The sequence below is a fragment of the Schistocerca nitens genome, chromosome 1 (assembly GCF_023898315.1).
Source record: "Schistocerca nitens isolate TAMUIC-IGC-003100 chromosome 1, iqSchNite1.1, whole genome shotgun sequence".
Lineage (NCBI taxonomy): Eukaryota > Metazoa > Arthropoda > Insecta > Orthoptera > Acrididae > Schistocerca > Schistocerca nitens.
This window is the reverse complement of record NC_064614.1, coordinates 929,668,190-929,685,173: the sequence shown is the minus strand read 5'-3', so window position 1 is coordinate 929,685,173 and position 16,984 is coordinate 929,668,190. Positions and strand designations below refer to the sequence as shown.

At 39.1% G+C, this 16,984-nt stretch overlaps 1 protein-coding gene across 2 annotated transcripts in view; it reads left to right on the top strand.

Annotated features, from left to right (window-relative positions):
• Positions 1 to 16,693, top strand: part of LOC126193366 (WD repeat-containing protein 20) — a 69,586-nt gene extending 52,893 nt beyond the window's left edge. For both annotated transcript variants that reach the window (XM_049932682.1, XM_049932681.1), the window contains one exon: positions 15,862 to 16,693. In XM_049932682.1, coding sequence (XP_049788639.1) covers positions 15,862 to 15,966 — 105 coding nt within the window. In that variant the 3' untranslated portion in view covers positions 15,967 to 16,693. The remainder of the gene's footprint in view (positions 1 to 15,861) is intronic.
• Positions 16,694 to 16,984: the final 291 nt, after the last annotated feature.

Genomic DNA, 16,984 nt, shown 5'->3' with positions numbered 1-16,984 from the left:
AAATAAATGTAAACATACAGTATCTTTGAAGTATGTTCAATAGCTGTGAAACTTCAAACCAGCTGTCAAAATTATTTTAAGTAGGTAACATTTCACAATGGATAGAAAAAACAACCTCGTGAAGATGCAGTATGTACATACATTAAGAAAACTTAAATGTAAATGAAATTGTCAAACACCCTTTACTTAAACTACCACCAAGTACACAATATCTGTACTCTCTGTATTAACTGCAGGCCATACTAGAAAACAAAACTAATGGTGAACTAGACCTATAGTACGGGATCAATAAACCTTTCAGCAGCTAATTGGAATTATTTTTATATAAAACTATAGGTCTGTGTGTCTGGAGTTGGTCTGTTGTAGAATTGTGGAACATTTTTTTCTGTTTGTGTAGTATGCCATTTCTAGAAACTAAAAATCTCCTCTTAAGAAACTAACATGCGTTCTGTAAACAAAGATAATGTGGAACCCAGCTAGCTCTGTCCGTTTGCAAGACTCAAAAAACAATAGATACCAGCACCCAGATTTACACCATCTTCCTTGACTTCTGGTAGATATTCAGTAAATTCCACACTGCCACCTAATAAACAAAATATGAGCATGTGGAATAACAGACCAGCTGTATGAGTGGATTGAAGAATTTCTAGAAAACAGAACACAGCACATCATTCTTAACAGAGAGAAATTTTTGTGACTGAAACTAACTTCAGGTACACCCCTTGGGAGCATTGTTGGACTGTTGCAGTTCACATTATATTTAAACGAGTTTGTGGATAACATCGAAATTTCTAAGAAGCTTTATGCATATGAAGCTGTTGTACACAGGGACCATGCTAAAAAATTATAGCGAAATGCAGGAAGACTTGCAGAGAATGACAGTTGCTGTAGGTATTGTCAGTTGACTCCCAACTTAAACAAATGCAACATATTATGCATACACTGAGGTGATAAGTCATGAGATAGTGAGATGCACATATACAGATGGCAATAGTATTGTGTACATGAATTGTAAAGGGACAGTGCATTGGTGGAGCTGTCATTTGTACTCAGCTGATTCATGTAAAAAGGTTTTTGATATGATTGTGGCCATATTAATTGACTGTGAAATGCAGAATGGTAGTTGGAGCTAGAAGCATGGGACATTCCATTTCAGAAATCATTATGGAATTCCATGTTCCGAGATCCACAATATCAAGAATATGCCAAGTATACCAAATTTCAAGCATTACCTCTCACTACCAACAAAGCAGTAGCCAATGGCCTTCACTTAATGACCAAGAGCAGCGGCATTTGCGTATATTTCTCAGTACCAACATCCAAGCATAACTATGTGAAGTAACCACAGAAATCAGTGTGGGATGTATGACAGATGTATCCGTTAGGACAGTGCTGTGAAATTTGGCACTAATGAGCCATGGCAGCAGCTAAGAGATATGAGTGCCTTTGCTAGCAGCACATCACCGCCTGCAGTGCCTCTCTTGGGCTCGTGCCCATATCAGTTGGACCCTAGACAACAAGGAAAAACTGAAGCCTGGTCAGATGTATCCCAACATCAGTCGATAAGACCTTATGGTAGGATTTGAGTGTGATGCAGACCCCACAAAGCCATGGACCCAAGTTGTCAACAACACACTGCGCAAGCTGGTGGTGGCTCCGTAATGGTATAGGCTGTGTTTACATGCAGTGGACCGGGTCCTGGTTATGTTTGGCTATTTGGAGACCATTTGTAGCTGTTTGTGGACTTCATGTTCTCAAGAAATGGTGGAATTATTACGGATGACAATGCGCCGTGTCACCAAGCCACAGTTGTTTGCGATTGGTTTGAAGAACATTCTTGATAATTCAAGCAAATGATTTGGCTACCCAGACCACCTGACATGAGTCCCACTGAACATTCATGTTACACAACCGAAGTGCCAGTTCATGCACAAAATCCTGCACTGGTGACACCTTCACAATTATGGACGGCCAAAAAAATAGCATGGCTCAATATTTCTGCAGGGGACTTAGAACAACTTGTTGAGTTCATGCCACGTCGAGTTGCTGCACTACATCTAGTAAAAGGACCTCTGACACAATATTTGGAGGTATTCCATGACTTTAACCACCTCAGTGTAAATAATCAAAAACCCATTACTGTATGATTATATGATTACTCTGCAATCGCTGGAGGCAGCCACATCCATTAAATATCTAAGAGTATGGGTATGTAGTGATTTGAAGTGGAGCAAACACACAAAACTAATAGTAGGTAAGGCAGATGCCAGACTCAGTCCATTGTAAAAATCCTAAGGAAATGTAGTCCACCCACGACGAAGGTATCCTACAAAACTTTTGTTTGACCAATAGTTGATTAATGGTGGTCAGTCTGGGATCCATACCAGATAGGACTGATAGAAGAAACAGAGAAGATCCAAAGAACAGCAGCATATTTCATTAGTTTCATTTAGTAAGCACAAAAGCCTCGTGTAGATGCTGAGGCAACTCGATGGGCTTGGCTATTCCTGAGCATTTAGAGGCTACCATGCATTTTGTTGGTACCATACTGGCCCTGAGAGGGCACCTGGGGGGGATCTGAGCATTGGTTGATGCAGATATCTTCAGTTAGTGGCTTCCCCTCCATATCTCATTGGAAGCAGTAGTGGTATGAGTGCTATCTACCTTAGCGATCGCAGTTTGTAATGTTTGTTCACCCCCAGGTAGGCACTCACCACAATGTTGGTCCATCTGGTTACATTTGAAACAATAATCAAAGAGGCTTCTGCTATGCACTAACATCTCATCGCAGTCTTTTCTGACCTACCTAAGGAATACCACACTTCTTCGTACCGTCACATTTTACTTAGCCTCCACACCTGGGTATTCCAAGGTTCCCTTCCAATTTTGTCAACCTTTACCCAGCTCGTTGTTTTGGATTAGAGATAGTACCAGATTTCAGCTTTTCTGGACCCAAGACAACTGCATCCTGCAGAGCTCTGTCAGGCTGCTGGTTACCCCTGCACTGTATGTTGACAACTTGTACATTTGGTACAGCTCTCACTCTGTAACCACGGCTCAATACCAGCTTCCAGGTTTCACCTGAAGGGCCCCCTTTCTTGGACCCTTTGTCATGGTTTCTAGTTCCGTCATTTCTGTCATTGTGCCATGGTCTATGCTGACACAGAACTCTTCTTGGACACACAGTGTTGGACAGTGTTGCACAATCCAAATTTTTGGGACTCCTCTTTGATGTAAAGCAGTCTTGGCTGCCCCATATTCATCAACTGAAGACCGACTGCTTGCAGAAGCTTAATGCAGCCTTCTTCTTTGCCCATGCCTCTTGTGGTGCAACTTGGGCTGCTTGCCTCAGTATTTACCAGGTCTTATACAGATTAGACGATGGTTGCCAAATTTATGGCCCAGCAGCACCTTTAGGTTCCAAATTATTAAGTTCAGTCCATCATTGTGGAGTTCACCTGGCCACTGGCACCATCCAGACTAGCCCACCAGAGATTCTCCTTACTGATTTGAAAATCTTCCTTCTTCAGTTATGATGGTACTATTTGTTGCTCACTTATGTAATCACCATCTGACAGTTTCCTAATCATTCCACTTATCACATTCGAACCACTGACACTCGCTCCCTTTCAGGATTTCTTGTTGGAATGTGCCTGACAGCCCTCTACTGGTAGCTCTGCCTTGCAGCCCTCTGCTGGTAGCTCTGCCTAACCTCCTTAGAATGCACTCTCTGTGTTTTCCCACGTATGTGCCCTTGGTTAGTACACAGTCCCCTAATTAGGACCAATCTGTTTGAGGTCCTAAAGTTCCAGTAGCCCCATGACTAATTAACATCTGTTCCTTTCAATCCTTCAGGAGTATCAGGATGTGTCATTTGCACTGACACTTCTAAAACTCTGGATAGGGAGGTATATGGTTTTACATCTACCACCAGCCAAGAGCAGCTTCTATTGGTGTGAACATAAAGGATGTCCCAGAAATGCTGCGACAGACTTTGAGAGGTTGTAGAGATTGTCTGGAGGAATGAATTGAGGAGATGTACCTGTGTCCAAAACTGCCATCCTACGATAGTACAGAGCATCGAAGTTACAGGTGCCAGTGTTTGCCACTAGGCCATCGCTTTGGTAGCAAATATGACTATACGCTGACAGACCATATGCAGAACATCTCTCAATGTTGTTTGTTATTCGATGATCACAGCCGACTGCCACAATTACCAGTGGGGAAGATGGAGCTAGCTGCCATGTAGAAAGGTCTTGTTGCCTATGAATGTGATGGTCTGTTGCCTTCATGTATGATAGTTTCAGGCGTGGGTTTCCATATCCAGTTTTTCTCCTGGGACCCTTTAAAATCTCCAAATGTTTTTGCTGTACAGGAGAAAAATAAACACAGATGGAAACCCATATCCGAAACATTCATCCACCAGGCCCACAGAGCATTGCATTCATAGGGTACAAGGCCTGCTATGAAGCTGTTATTCCCATCTTTTCCACTGGCGATCATGGGAGTCAGTCGCTATCACTGAAAAACAAAGAACCTTGCAAGATGTTCTGCCTATGGTCCGTAAGTGTACAAAGGCACAGTTGCTGCGAAGGGGATGGTGTTTTGGCAGGCACCGGTGCCTGTAACATTGATGGTCTGTAATGTCATTGGATGTCATTTCTGGGCACAATTTGTTCCTCTAAAGACCCTCTACAACACCTCAAAAAGTTTGTCATAACAGTTTCGGGCACCCTGTATAATCTTTTCATGGCAGAGCTGTTAGCCATTAACAGAGTCCTACTTTTTATTGTGCAGGTCTCACTTGACTGCATTTTAATTTCATAGTGACTTGATGAGCAGCCTACATGCCACTTGTCACTTTGCTATTCATTACCCTCTCTCTGACCTTGTTGCCCTCCCTCCTCAGTTGTCTCACACAACGTCCCAAGTTGTGTGCATATCTCAGGGAATGAACTCGCCAGTCTTTTGGCTAGAGATGAGATTATTCTTCCCACATTTTCTTTTATGATCCCCGGTACAAATAAGGCCTCTACTCACTCTGAAGATGGAACAGCATGTGGTATTATACTGCCTCCTCTAATAAACTACACACTATCAGTGAGACTACTGCTGCATGGCACTCCTCCCTCTGTCCATCCTAGAAGGAACCCACCATCCTCTATCAAATCCACATCAGCCGTAACAGACAACCCTTTGTTTTATTTTATGTTATGAGCCACCACCATGTTGTGGTTGTGGTGGAATGCACCCTCAGTTTGGCTCTTCCAAATTCTTTGTTTCTAATATTGGTGGACAGCTCACATAAGTTGAACTGATATTCCGTTTTCTCTGTGAAAGTGGATTTTATTCTCAGATATAATGTTTTAAATTATCTCTAGGGCACCGCCTCTGTTATACCATTTTTAATCTTTCTTAATTGCTTTTAGATACAGTTTCACTCTTTGTCTGCAGCAACCTATATCTCATTTACAGCGTATCACTGTTGAATATTGGGTGCTGTTCCTCATTTTAACACTTTGGTTATAACAGATCGGCAGGTGGGATGGCTGTGGGAGGGACGGCTCCTATTGTACGCAGAGCCCTGTGGGGCGTCTACCTGCTACCTTAACTATTTCTCTCATCTTGTTTTGTTATTCAAGGTCCATCTGATGTACATTACATTTTTAGCCTTCTTGCTTTTACAGTTCTGAATCTCCTAGCTACAAGGCATTCTTTTCTCCGTAACTGTCCTCACGTTAATCAGGTTTGTGGGATGTCAGATGTGGATGTGGTTTCACTTGGCACCGATGAAACCTGGGAAAACCTTCATCTACTCTGACCTGCTTACTGCCCCGATCTACGCACTTTCGCTTATCTGTAAATTATTTCTCAACTCTGGCATTAGAATGCTTTCAATGCCTTGATTCTTACTACTCCTACACATTTTCGTCGGCTAAAAAAATTTCAGACACGTGTCACCAATTCCAGATGAACTACCCTTTGACTGAGGGACTAGTAAATAAGCTCTTTAGGCCCTTCTTTAATCCCAGTCAACAAAGTATTGTCTTCAACACACCATAAGATGGTTTACAGAATATAGATACATATGTAGATACTGGGTGAAAGCCAAGTTTCTAGGATGGTGTAGTTAATGAGTCTGTCAGAACAGATATGTCAGAAAACGTAGTCAACGGAAATAGAGGTTTCAATTCAAACAGGGTTTGGTGCCCAGCATCCAGTGTATTAAGATATTAGCCATCTCATCCAACAGACCTGGTACATTGAGAGAGAATATACATATCACAATATAGCAGTGCAGGTCCTGAAAAGTAAATGAGCATCTAAGGGGATAGTGGATGGTGGGAGTTGAACTTGGCTATAAACAAATATTGTGCATAAAAATTGACTCTGCAACTTGGCTGAACACCCAAAAGGACAACACTAAACTGTGAAGGAGTTGCAATAAAACATTGGAATTACAGTGAGCAGGACATACCCTGAAATCTAAGTCTACCATATTAGTTATTTTGTTCTGTAGTTATTCTAACTTAAAGCCAATATTACAGATATATTTTTGGGTTTGTAGCATAGTTGACTTTCCTTTTTTGCACACACTATTTCAGTGATGGGCCGAGTTGGCTCAAGTAGACTAGAGCAAGTAATTATTGTGTGCATTTGCTGCCTAGACTCAGAGAGGATACTGCGTAATAGTACGCAGAAGGTGCACTCATTTTGAATTTATCACAGCTGTGTTGCAGTTCAAAGGATGTGTTTGCACATCAAACACTAGCCCCAATCTCTGGACCAAGTACTCACACTATTAGGGAAAACATAAACATCACAAGTGATTGATAGTAAATAGAATGTGGAGTCTTCCTAATCACTGATTTGTGAAGTGAATGTAAACTGATCAGGAGTGTGACAGTGGTGTGAAGCTGCATGCAACTTTTGAGTGGAAAGCAAAATGGCAAGCATTTGGAGAGAACGTGGTGGACAGCTGTGTCGGGCTGTATATGAACTGCTTCATGTTATGGTAGAAAATATTGGGGAGGATTGATGGTTAAAGGTGACAACTGTACCTGTGCAAATTTCCTGTGTCTCTCCTGCATTTAGTTGTGTCAGTCAAGCTTGATTTCTTGATATTGTGTGCCCCTTGGATCTCACCTGTGCTAACAAAGTACCACCAAAAGTTACATTATGTGTATACTGCAAGGTTCGGATTGGTTCATGACTGTGGGTCAAAACGTGACGTGAGACTCTAGAAACAAAACCACTTTGCACAGTGTATACACACATTGTTGATGCAGAAGAAGACTGTAATAGTCCTGATCCCTCAGAAATCCTGCACCCTGCCTTGGGACATACAAGTTGTATTGCTGGTCAGTTTTTTGAAAAAATGTTCACCCTTAGGTCTAAACACTTATTTCACTAGTTGACATAAACTGTCATGTAATCCAAATAATGGGATGTGTTAAAGTATGGTTATGTTTCCACCCCAGTAATGCTTGCTCACACATGACAGCTGCAACACTGATCGTTACATACTTTGGCTGAGAAATAATTGTTTTTTGCACAATACTGTCATGCCCTCAACCCATTTGATCTCATTTAGCATCTTTCAATATAACAACATTGTCATACAAGCTTTTCCATCATGATTATTATTTTAAGAATTGTTGTTCTGTGATATGTCATCACAAAATGTTTCATCAAGGTACACCAAGTGTTTGTGTGGCAGTTAGTTGACTCATAGTCCAAAGAATGTACATCTCTTTACAATGAAGTATTTGATGTATTGTGTTTTTTATACCAGTTGTATGTGAATTAGGTATGTGTACAGCAGTTTAATCATAAGATACACAGGTTGCTAGTTTTAAGCTATTGTCCCTGCTGTACTTTTCATTGGCATAATTATTTCACATTATGTTGGTGGATGTGCTGGATAGTAGGCAAATACTTCAACACAGTAGTTACTGTGATTTATCGCTTGTTAACAAGTCCTCCCTTTCTCCATGTAGAATATTTAAACTTCAGTTACATGTTACCCACATAAATACTAGAGTGGCGGGTACCCTACCCTGAGGGAATTTCCAGAAAATGGTGTGTAAATAACTTCCTGGCAGATTAAAACTTTGTGTCAGACTGGGGCTTGCAGTTGGAAACTTTGCTTTCAGCGGGCAATTGCTGTAAAACTGGGTTACCCGGGCAAGACTGATGACCTGCCTTCACATCTTACTTCTGCAATAACCTCTCGCCTTCCTCCCAAAATTTGTATGGGTTTCAAAAAGGTGGAGCACAGCAGGTTTCAGTAAGCAAATGGAGATTTCAAGTAGTGCCTAGCCATTATCAGTGCACTATTTCATAGTATCAATATATGTCCTAGTACTTATCACAGTCATTGAGTGCAACCACTTTCCTAATGGAAGGTAATTTGATTGTAGTTTTCCTGTATACTTAGTCCTGCTGGGTATCCCGGAAGAAATATGAATTTTCAAGTTAGGAGAGAGATATTGATGGAAGTTATGTTGTGAAGGCATGTTATCAGTTGTGCCTGGAGAGCTCAGTCAGTAAAGTGGTTACCCGCAGAAGGCAAAAGTTTCGGATTCAAGTCCTGAAGTGGTTCACAGTTTTAATCTGCCAGGAATTTCCAAATCAATGCACATTACGCTGCAAAGTGAAAAATTCATTTTGGATTGTTAAATAGTTTGGGACATGATGTTTATTTCATATTTGAAATGAGATCTTGTAAGGGTTTATCTCTGCATTTATATTAGTATTTATTGTCCAACAGACTAAAGTGTTACAATAGAGAATGTTGGTAAAAAATAAACTTGTGATATTACAAGAATGATCAAACTTAAGTCAGTAATTTTAGTGTTTTGAGTTGTGTAATGTAGCTAAGTATTGATGATTCACTGTGCTCTTGTTATTTTAGTTTGTTTAAGTTCATGCCAATAGAATTTGGTTATACAATGAGCATATTCATGTCATAGTTCATAGGCAAGGCAGATGGAGTTATCCAAATAAGAACGTGCACCACATGAAACTTTCAGAATATTTTGTATAGGGGATAGAAGTACTCAAAATAGATTACTTAATATTAAATGTAAGCACAGGGAGTTCAGTAACTTTCAGTCAAAAGTTGAATGTTTACCTGAGCACTGTATCCTATCCTTCTTGCCCTGCATCATGGTGCTATTGAAAATTATTTGTTGTTTGGATCAAGCTGGAGGTCAGATATAAAATTCTGAGATGTTTTACACATGCTCAGTGAATCAAAAGCTCCATAATCAATTGTAAAAAAAAAATAAAAAAAAAATTGCTATAGAGTATAACGTATGACTGGATGATAAGCTTAATGATGTGTGGATTGGCAAAGCACTTATCATTTATTCTTGAATAACTGTTGGTCAGAATTAGTAACTGTCCATCTTACCGCTCTGCTAGTGTGTAGAAGTTTAGTGGTAGAAATATGAAACAGTCTCTCTCTTCACTGATCACTAGAATTCATCTCCTCTCCAGTGCATTCTCCTCTGAAATGACTGAAGACATTATTTATGAACAAATTCCACTGCTACTGAACTGCCTTTATGTAACACTTTTCATATGAGTTGCACTTCAGCTGGTCCACTGTAAGTAAGTCTCAGGCAATTGCGCACTCTGTATTGGCTCTATCTTTCCAGCCAGTAATCAAAGGTTATTATTAATAAACAGTGAGTTCAACACAGGACTATGTTCATCATCTTGTTAGACACCATAAAAGAGGCACTCTTCCATAGCTATAGTTGGCAGTTTAGTTATTAGACCATCATAAGTATTTTCTGTGATACATACATCCTGTGATGCAAAACTAGTACATAACAATTGATGATCCACAGTGCATTTCCACTTCCATCAGTGTATGTACATTAAATAGCCCTTGCAGTGCTGAAAAAATGAAATTGGAAATATTTAAGTAGGTAGGAAAATAATATGCAAACATTTCTGGTAAAACTTTACAATCAGTCGTGGAGAGCAGAGTAGATTTTAGAGTGAGCGCAAATACTTTAATTAAATGAGCTGCTTTGTGCCACACTTTTGTGTGATTTTGACGTGTATCATTGTTTGTGCCAAATTGAGGAAGAGTGATTAGCCAATTTCTATGTGGAAACTAAAGCCAAAGCAAGAAAACAAAATAATATTACTTGTACCTTAACTTTTCCACTAAGTTGTAATAAGACCACCTCTTATGCCACACAGATTAGTAGTAGCTAATGTAACTGTTTTTAAGTGCTTGCGTGTATATAGGGTGGTCAGAAACAGTCTGAAAAGCTTGTAAGGACGTTGCAATGGAGTTTCAGCTGAAAAATAATTGTTAAGAAAAGAATTTGATAATTTGCTTCATTTCAGAGTTATTTAGTGTTAAAGTTAGATGGTCAGGTCATTGTGCACACACATTCAAGACCTTGCACGCACTACAGTGTGATAATGCACAGACTTCTGAGAGTCCGTGCAATATCTCTTTTTCAAATGCTCATAACCAGTTAAAATGTGCCTTCTATGAAACGGGGTGGATTTAAGTTAGGAAACCAAGCAAAGAAAACATTTAGCGAGACTGTCTCTGGCGGGCTGCTTGAATTTTTGCGCGCAACAACCTGAGTCGCTAACTTCAGTGCTAAATAACTTGGAAACAGTGCAACATACTGAATTTTTTTCATATCAATCATTTCTCAGCACAGCCTCCATTGCAACACCCTTGCAAGCTTTATCAGACAGTTTCTGACCACTCTGTAGAAAACAAGTCGTATTACTGACATGAAACAGGAACACAGTAGTTTGAATGTCATATAATAGAAAATAGAGAAGGTCTTGTGCAGAGCAAGTACTGATTCTAAATAACCTAATGGAAATGAAGAAAATCAGAAACTTGAAATACTTGATAACTATTTTAGATTTTCGAAAGGCATACAACACAGTTAATAGAAATACACTGAGCAACCTAATAAAGGAATTTGGACTTGATGATGAAGCAACAGAAATAATTAAAGGAACATTAGCAAGCACATCAAAAGTAAAAATTACGGGGTAACTATTGAAATGTTATGAAATAAAATCAGGAGTAAGGCAGAGTTGCAAGTCTGCAGGCTTCTGTGGCCATTGTCACTGAAGTTAAAATCTTCTGGCTTATTAGGCCATGTCACAGTTCCTATAAAATAATTGACATTTTGACCCCCTCTGCTGGGATATTCCTCAGGATCTTCCTTTGTCCACTACTGCTAGAACACTGTCAGAGACCAGTGTCGCGTTGTCTTATAAAGGGGAGTTTTCCTGTGTTCGTGCTGGAGAAGTGCTAGTATTGGTTAAAATTCTTATTGCTATCATTGGTGGGCCATCATCATTGGCTAACATACCTGCACTGATGCAGAAGCGGTTGGAATTTCCAACAATGCATCTAATTTCAGTAGAGAGGACGGCTATAGGCTTCCAGCATCATGGCTCCCTGCCATCAAGAAAGTGAATATGCGGCTGCGGTGAGCGAGCAACATAAACAATGCACTGCAAGTCGCCTCGGCTGGCTATAATATTTTGGATAAACATGCCCCTCTCTCTTTCTCTCTCCGTTTCGCATCTAGCCAATGACGACGGCCAACCAATAGCATTAGGAGGAATTTCAATCAATAACTCTTCTCCAGCATTAGTGTGGAATACTGCCTTTCTATCCAATAACAATGGGGCACCAATAGTACCCATATGAATTTAGCCAATAATGCCCCTTCTTCTACATCAGTGCAGGAATATTAGCCAATGATAATGGCTCACCAATGGTAGCCATAAGAATTTTAACCAATGCCACCACTACTCCAGCACGAACACAGGAAAACTCCCCTTTATAAGAGAACGTGACACTGATCTCTGACAGTGTTCTAGCAGTATTGGATACCGGAAGATCCTGAGGAATATCCCAGCAGAGGGGTAGAAACGTCAATTATTTTATAGAAAATATGACTCAATCTAATAACCCAGAATATTTTAACTTCAAGGCAGAGATGATCTACCACCCCTACTTTTCAGTTGCCCATTAGAGAAAGTAGTGAGAGGATGAACGAAATCCCACTATACAAGGGGTGTTCAACTACAAGGAAATCCAAATAAAATCACCGTAGATTGTCTAGCTTTTGCAGGTGACATTGCATTAATTACTGCCTCAGAGGATTGTACCAAAGAGTTAATCGCAGAACTACAGAAACAAGCAGATGAAATAGGACTTAAAAATATCATTTGAAAAAACACTGTTCATGACAAATATCAGTGATGCCCCCAATCCCAAAACTCTTAATATTCATAACAACACAATATGTAAAACAAACTGCTTTAAATACCTTGGAGAATGGGTAACAAACACTACAAAAGAAAAGGTAGCCATAGAAAATAGAACACATCAATGGAAAGGGCATTTGATATGATGTATAACAAAAAATCTTTGTTCTGTAACGCAAAACTAAGACACTCTCAAACACTGATAAGGCCAGAAACACTTAAACTAACAAGATTTAAGGATACTGAAAAACTGAAAAAAGTTGAAAGAAGAATTCTAAGGAAAATATTGGGGCCTGGAAGTAATAGTAATGTTGAATACAAGCTAAGAGCAAACAAAGAGCTCTGTTTGAAAATGGAAAAGCTAACTGATGCAATGAAAAGTATTATGGACACACATACTGAATGGAAAATAACAGATTAACCCAGCAGATCTTAAACTACACAGCTGCAAATCCAAACCCACATGGTGCACTGAAATTGACAAAGATACAAAAATACTGGAATTTGAATGGATACAACATACAAAAAAATATTTTTAAAGAAGGGACATGAAAGGCAGGATTTCAGAACAGGAAGAGGTCTGCAAAATGAGAGAAGTGGACCCATGAAGAAAGGCAATGACGCTCTTGAAGGATTAAGTAAGTCTTAGGAGCAACGAAAAATAAACATCAGGAAGCAAAACCAAAGTTGATTGATCATACCATCCAAAAGGGTTATTTGAATAACTAAATAATAAAAAATTTGATAGCCAAAACAAGGTGCCACGTACAAAAAAAAATGCAGCAAACACACAAGCTGCACAATATACTTCCATTTATGATGATGGTTTACAATCCTTATAGTTTGTAAACTGGCTGTTTGTTGAAGAGGTCATCTTGATAAATTTTTATTCACAGTGGAAAAATCATGCCTTCATTCTGTGGTACCCACTATGAAGAAAAAAATTAATATTATGTATTTAAGTTATACCATCAGAATGAACATTGCTATATATAGGATTATCTCAAGATGTACAGGCATGCTTTAAGCAGAAAAAATGTCAGTTGTTTTTTATAAAACTAACATAAAACGTTTAACATTCTGCAGCTTTGCTGGCTTCCATAACAGTTTTTAACTTAACAAGATCTGCTGGGGGGAAAAGACTTCCCTCCCCCTATACACACACAATTTTCCCCTTGCCCTTATCCCCCTTTAACACGTTCAACACTGCTATCTAAATTAGAAGGAATAATTACATAATAGTCATGCATCTTAAACACACACACACACACACACACACACACACACACACACACACACACACACACAGGTTTCAAGTAGAAATAAAACAAAAACATAATTTCATAAGTGTGTATGTGTTTCAAAAGCAAACTTTACTGTAGCATGTGGCATTTACGTTGTTGGCAGTTTGTGGTACCTTTTCTGGAAAACTGTGATGAAAATTTGTTCCTAGCATAAATGTTGGTGTCCTGCAGCTACAAAGTCCATGCTAATTTTTTTATAAAGTCTGCTAGAGATATTTTTTGCTTGGTGACATCCTTGTACAAATTAAAACCATTCACATTACACATTAGGAAAATGTGCAAGAATTTTTTTCCACCACTTAATTGTTTTGTTGCAAATGGTTAGTAGCTGCAAAGCTGATTGACACAGTTAACACTAGTGGTGTTCATCTTGTAATGTATGGCACTGTTGGCTTTATTGTTACTGTAAAACCTTTTGAATATACAGAAACCTCCTTGGTAGTCGCCTGATGTTTTGTGGAAAGGCAATATACATCACATATATGTTTCCATTTGTGTGTCAGAGTAGGACGCTGCCTCGAGGTGGAGGGAATTTCACTTTTTTTGAAGCTAATTGATAGGCGCTTTCTGTTCTTGATGAAAGTTCCAACATCTAGTGTCCAATGTTCCTACAAGATGTTCAGTCAAGACACACTTGTAAATCATACTATCTGTGAAATACCAGCACTGTTAAGATACTAGACTCATATTTGAGACGAAAGGTTCATATCCTTGGGGTTTAAGTTTTTCTGATTTCCCAAAATTACTCATGGTGAATGCTTAAATGAACCCTAGTACTAGAGCAACAGGAAGAGTCAAATGGGCTTTCAGTCTACATTTTGATCTATATTTTAGTAATTAAGTACCTTTTAAGATTTTCCAACAGAGCAAGGTGCCACTAAAGTTAAGACATAAGACTTGTTTTTGGAGGACCAAGATTGTTGAAGTCATGTGATATGATTATCTTCTGTTGGGCTACATCATGTAACCAGGTTTCCTTTAATATTATGTTGTCATTGGCCAATATTACCATGCAAGATTCATTTAAAGTCCAAAGCAAAGGTCAGAGGATGACTGCCTTCACACAAAGCAGTAAGTTACTAAACTGAATGCATAAGGATAATCACGACTTTCGTATAAGACAGTGCAATGGTTACCTATGGCACAAGACATATTGTTTAAGTAATGACCAGTAATAAAGTGGACCTTTGATTAGTATGCTGGTTCACATTAGTAAGAGCAGCATTCAAATCCATTTACACGTATGTCTTTTTGGTGTCTCTTGGCTGTCTTAAATCGTGAAATTTGAATGTCAGGCTATCTTCTTACACATAACAAGGCTGTGACTAGTTTATTCATAGTAGTTAACTTCCATGACAGTTGTATAAATTTTATTTTCCAATAAAAGGAAAGCACAATCAGGTTTCAGGTCAACAGCCCCATCTTCAGGTGCGTAGAATGTAGTACAAGTCAACTAACATGAGTAGGAATTGACTAACTGGGGTAAATATTGTGATTCTAACATACACGGTGTGTAAGCAGAAAATCCATCTCATAGATTCCTAGGCTACGTGGAAAACCTTTCGACAAACAGGGCAATGGTCCAGGCTTAAGAATGTGAATAACACATTTCCGCATATAGCGAGAGGACCGTACAATCGCACACAGTGCTGCATACACACCCATTTAGTGCTGTACCAACCACGTTTGAATGTCGATGTGTGGTTGGTACAGTGTTACATGGGCATCTATGTGGTAGGATGGGAATGTATGGTTATCTTGCTTTATGTGGAAACATGTTATTCAGATCCTTAAGCCTGGGCCTTTGCCCCGTTCTTAGAGAGGTTTCCCAAGAAGCCTAGATATAGATGAGATGGATTTTCTGATTAAACGTCATGTTCCGGAGAATCGCTGTCTTAATCCTTGTTAGTTAACTCATATGAGCATTGTATGCACCTGAAAATGGGACTGTTGTCCTGACACCTGTTTGCGCTCTACGTTAATTGGAAAAAAAAAAAAAATTATACAACTGTAGGTGATATTATCACTCGCAGATAATATATACAACAGTTGTGGATGTCCTGTCAAGAGAAAAACGTTTGATCAGTTTCTGTTGCATCCTTTTGAGATTGAGCTTGATTCAACATCTAATGACCATTTAACTCCAAACAACTTGATCAGAGATTGTTCTTCAGTCGTTAGTTATTATTTTACTGTAAGTTTATTTTTCTTCAGGAGTTACCTAGAAAATATTTTGATCAGTAAAGTACTACTACTTAAGACATTCTGCATATTCTAGGGACCAGTGCCACATATTCCATCGAGTCCAACTGCGGTGACTGCCCCTTCTACATCCACACCAGCTGGAGCTGTTACTTCCATGCCTGGAGGAACTGTGGTATAGCAAGAATCCTGCCCTGACTGCTGCTGTGACAGGTGTCGCAGGGCGGCAGGTGCCCATTCTGGTCGTGCTCGTGCTGTGCTGACTCTTGGAGCTTGGTGGGCATCTTCAGCGTGTACGTCTGCCGCCACTCTATAGTGTGTTCCTTTCCTGACTCACCAGAAGCCTTCTGGAATAACTTGCTAAAGCCACATAAAGAGTTTGTGTAGGCTTGCAGCATGACGGGAGTCAAAACTGAGCAGTGCAGATCAATAATCGTTGATGATTTTTTTAGTATTGCTTTGTGTGAAAGTGTGTGTGTGTGTGTGTGTGTGTGTGTGTGTGTGTGTGTGTGTGTGTGTGTGTGTAAACATGCATACTACTATGCATGTGCACATGTTGTTATGTGGATGGACATACATGTGTATGCACATTCTTGTACATATATACATATATTTTTTGTTTGTCTCAAAAGTTTGTTGAAGATATTTATGAAAATTTTGTGTATATGAAGTATCATTTCTGTGCTCATATCAATTTCCTTGGCACGGATCTGGATTGTGTCTTCTTTTTCAGTGAGCATCTTGCAAATGTATGAAAGTACATAAGAATTATTGCAAATTAATTTCATTGTTTGTATGACATGGTGCTGTCAGTCAAAGTACTCATTGTTTGTCTTGAATATCAGTATCTTAAGTTAAACACAGAAGAAAAGCTCTCTCCACTGCATGCTGCAGTTTATTTTTAGTAATCTTTGTCACAATTTGTAATTTAAAATGTGAAGTGCAAAGTTGATGGAGAAAGCTATAGTTCAAATAAGTATCCATAAAGATCTCAAAAAAGAATACAGTGCAGTCTGTGTTAAGAGTGATGATGGTAAGTTGTATGTACTATGATTCACAATATTTTTTTATTTATTTTTTTTTTTTTACTTGGCATATTGTCAGACAAAATTGCCTTATCTTGAGCTTAAAATAAATCAAAAGACAGAAGCCAAGAATAATAGCAAACTCGCAGTAATTAGGAAGTGTGTAAGGAAAGA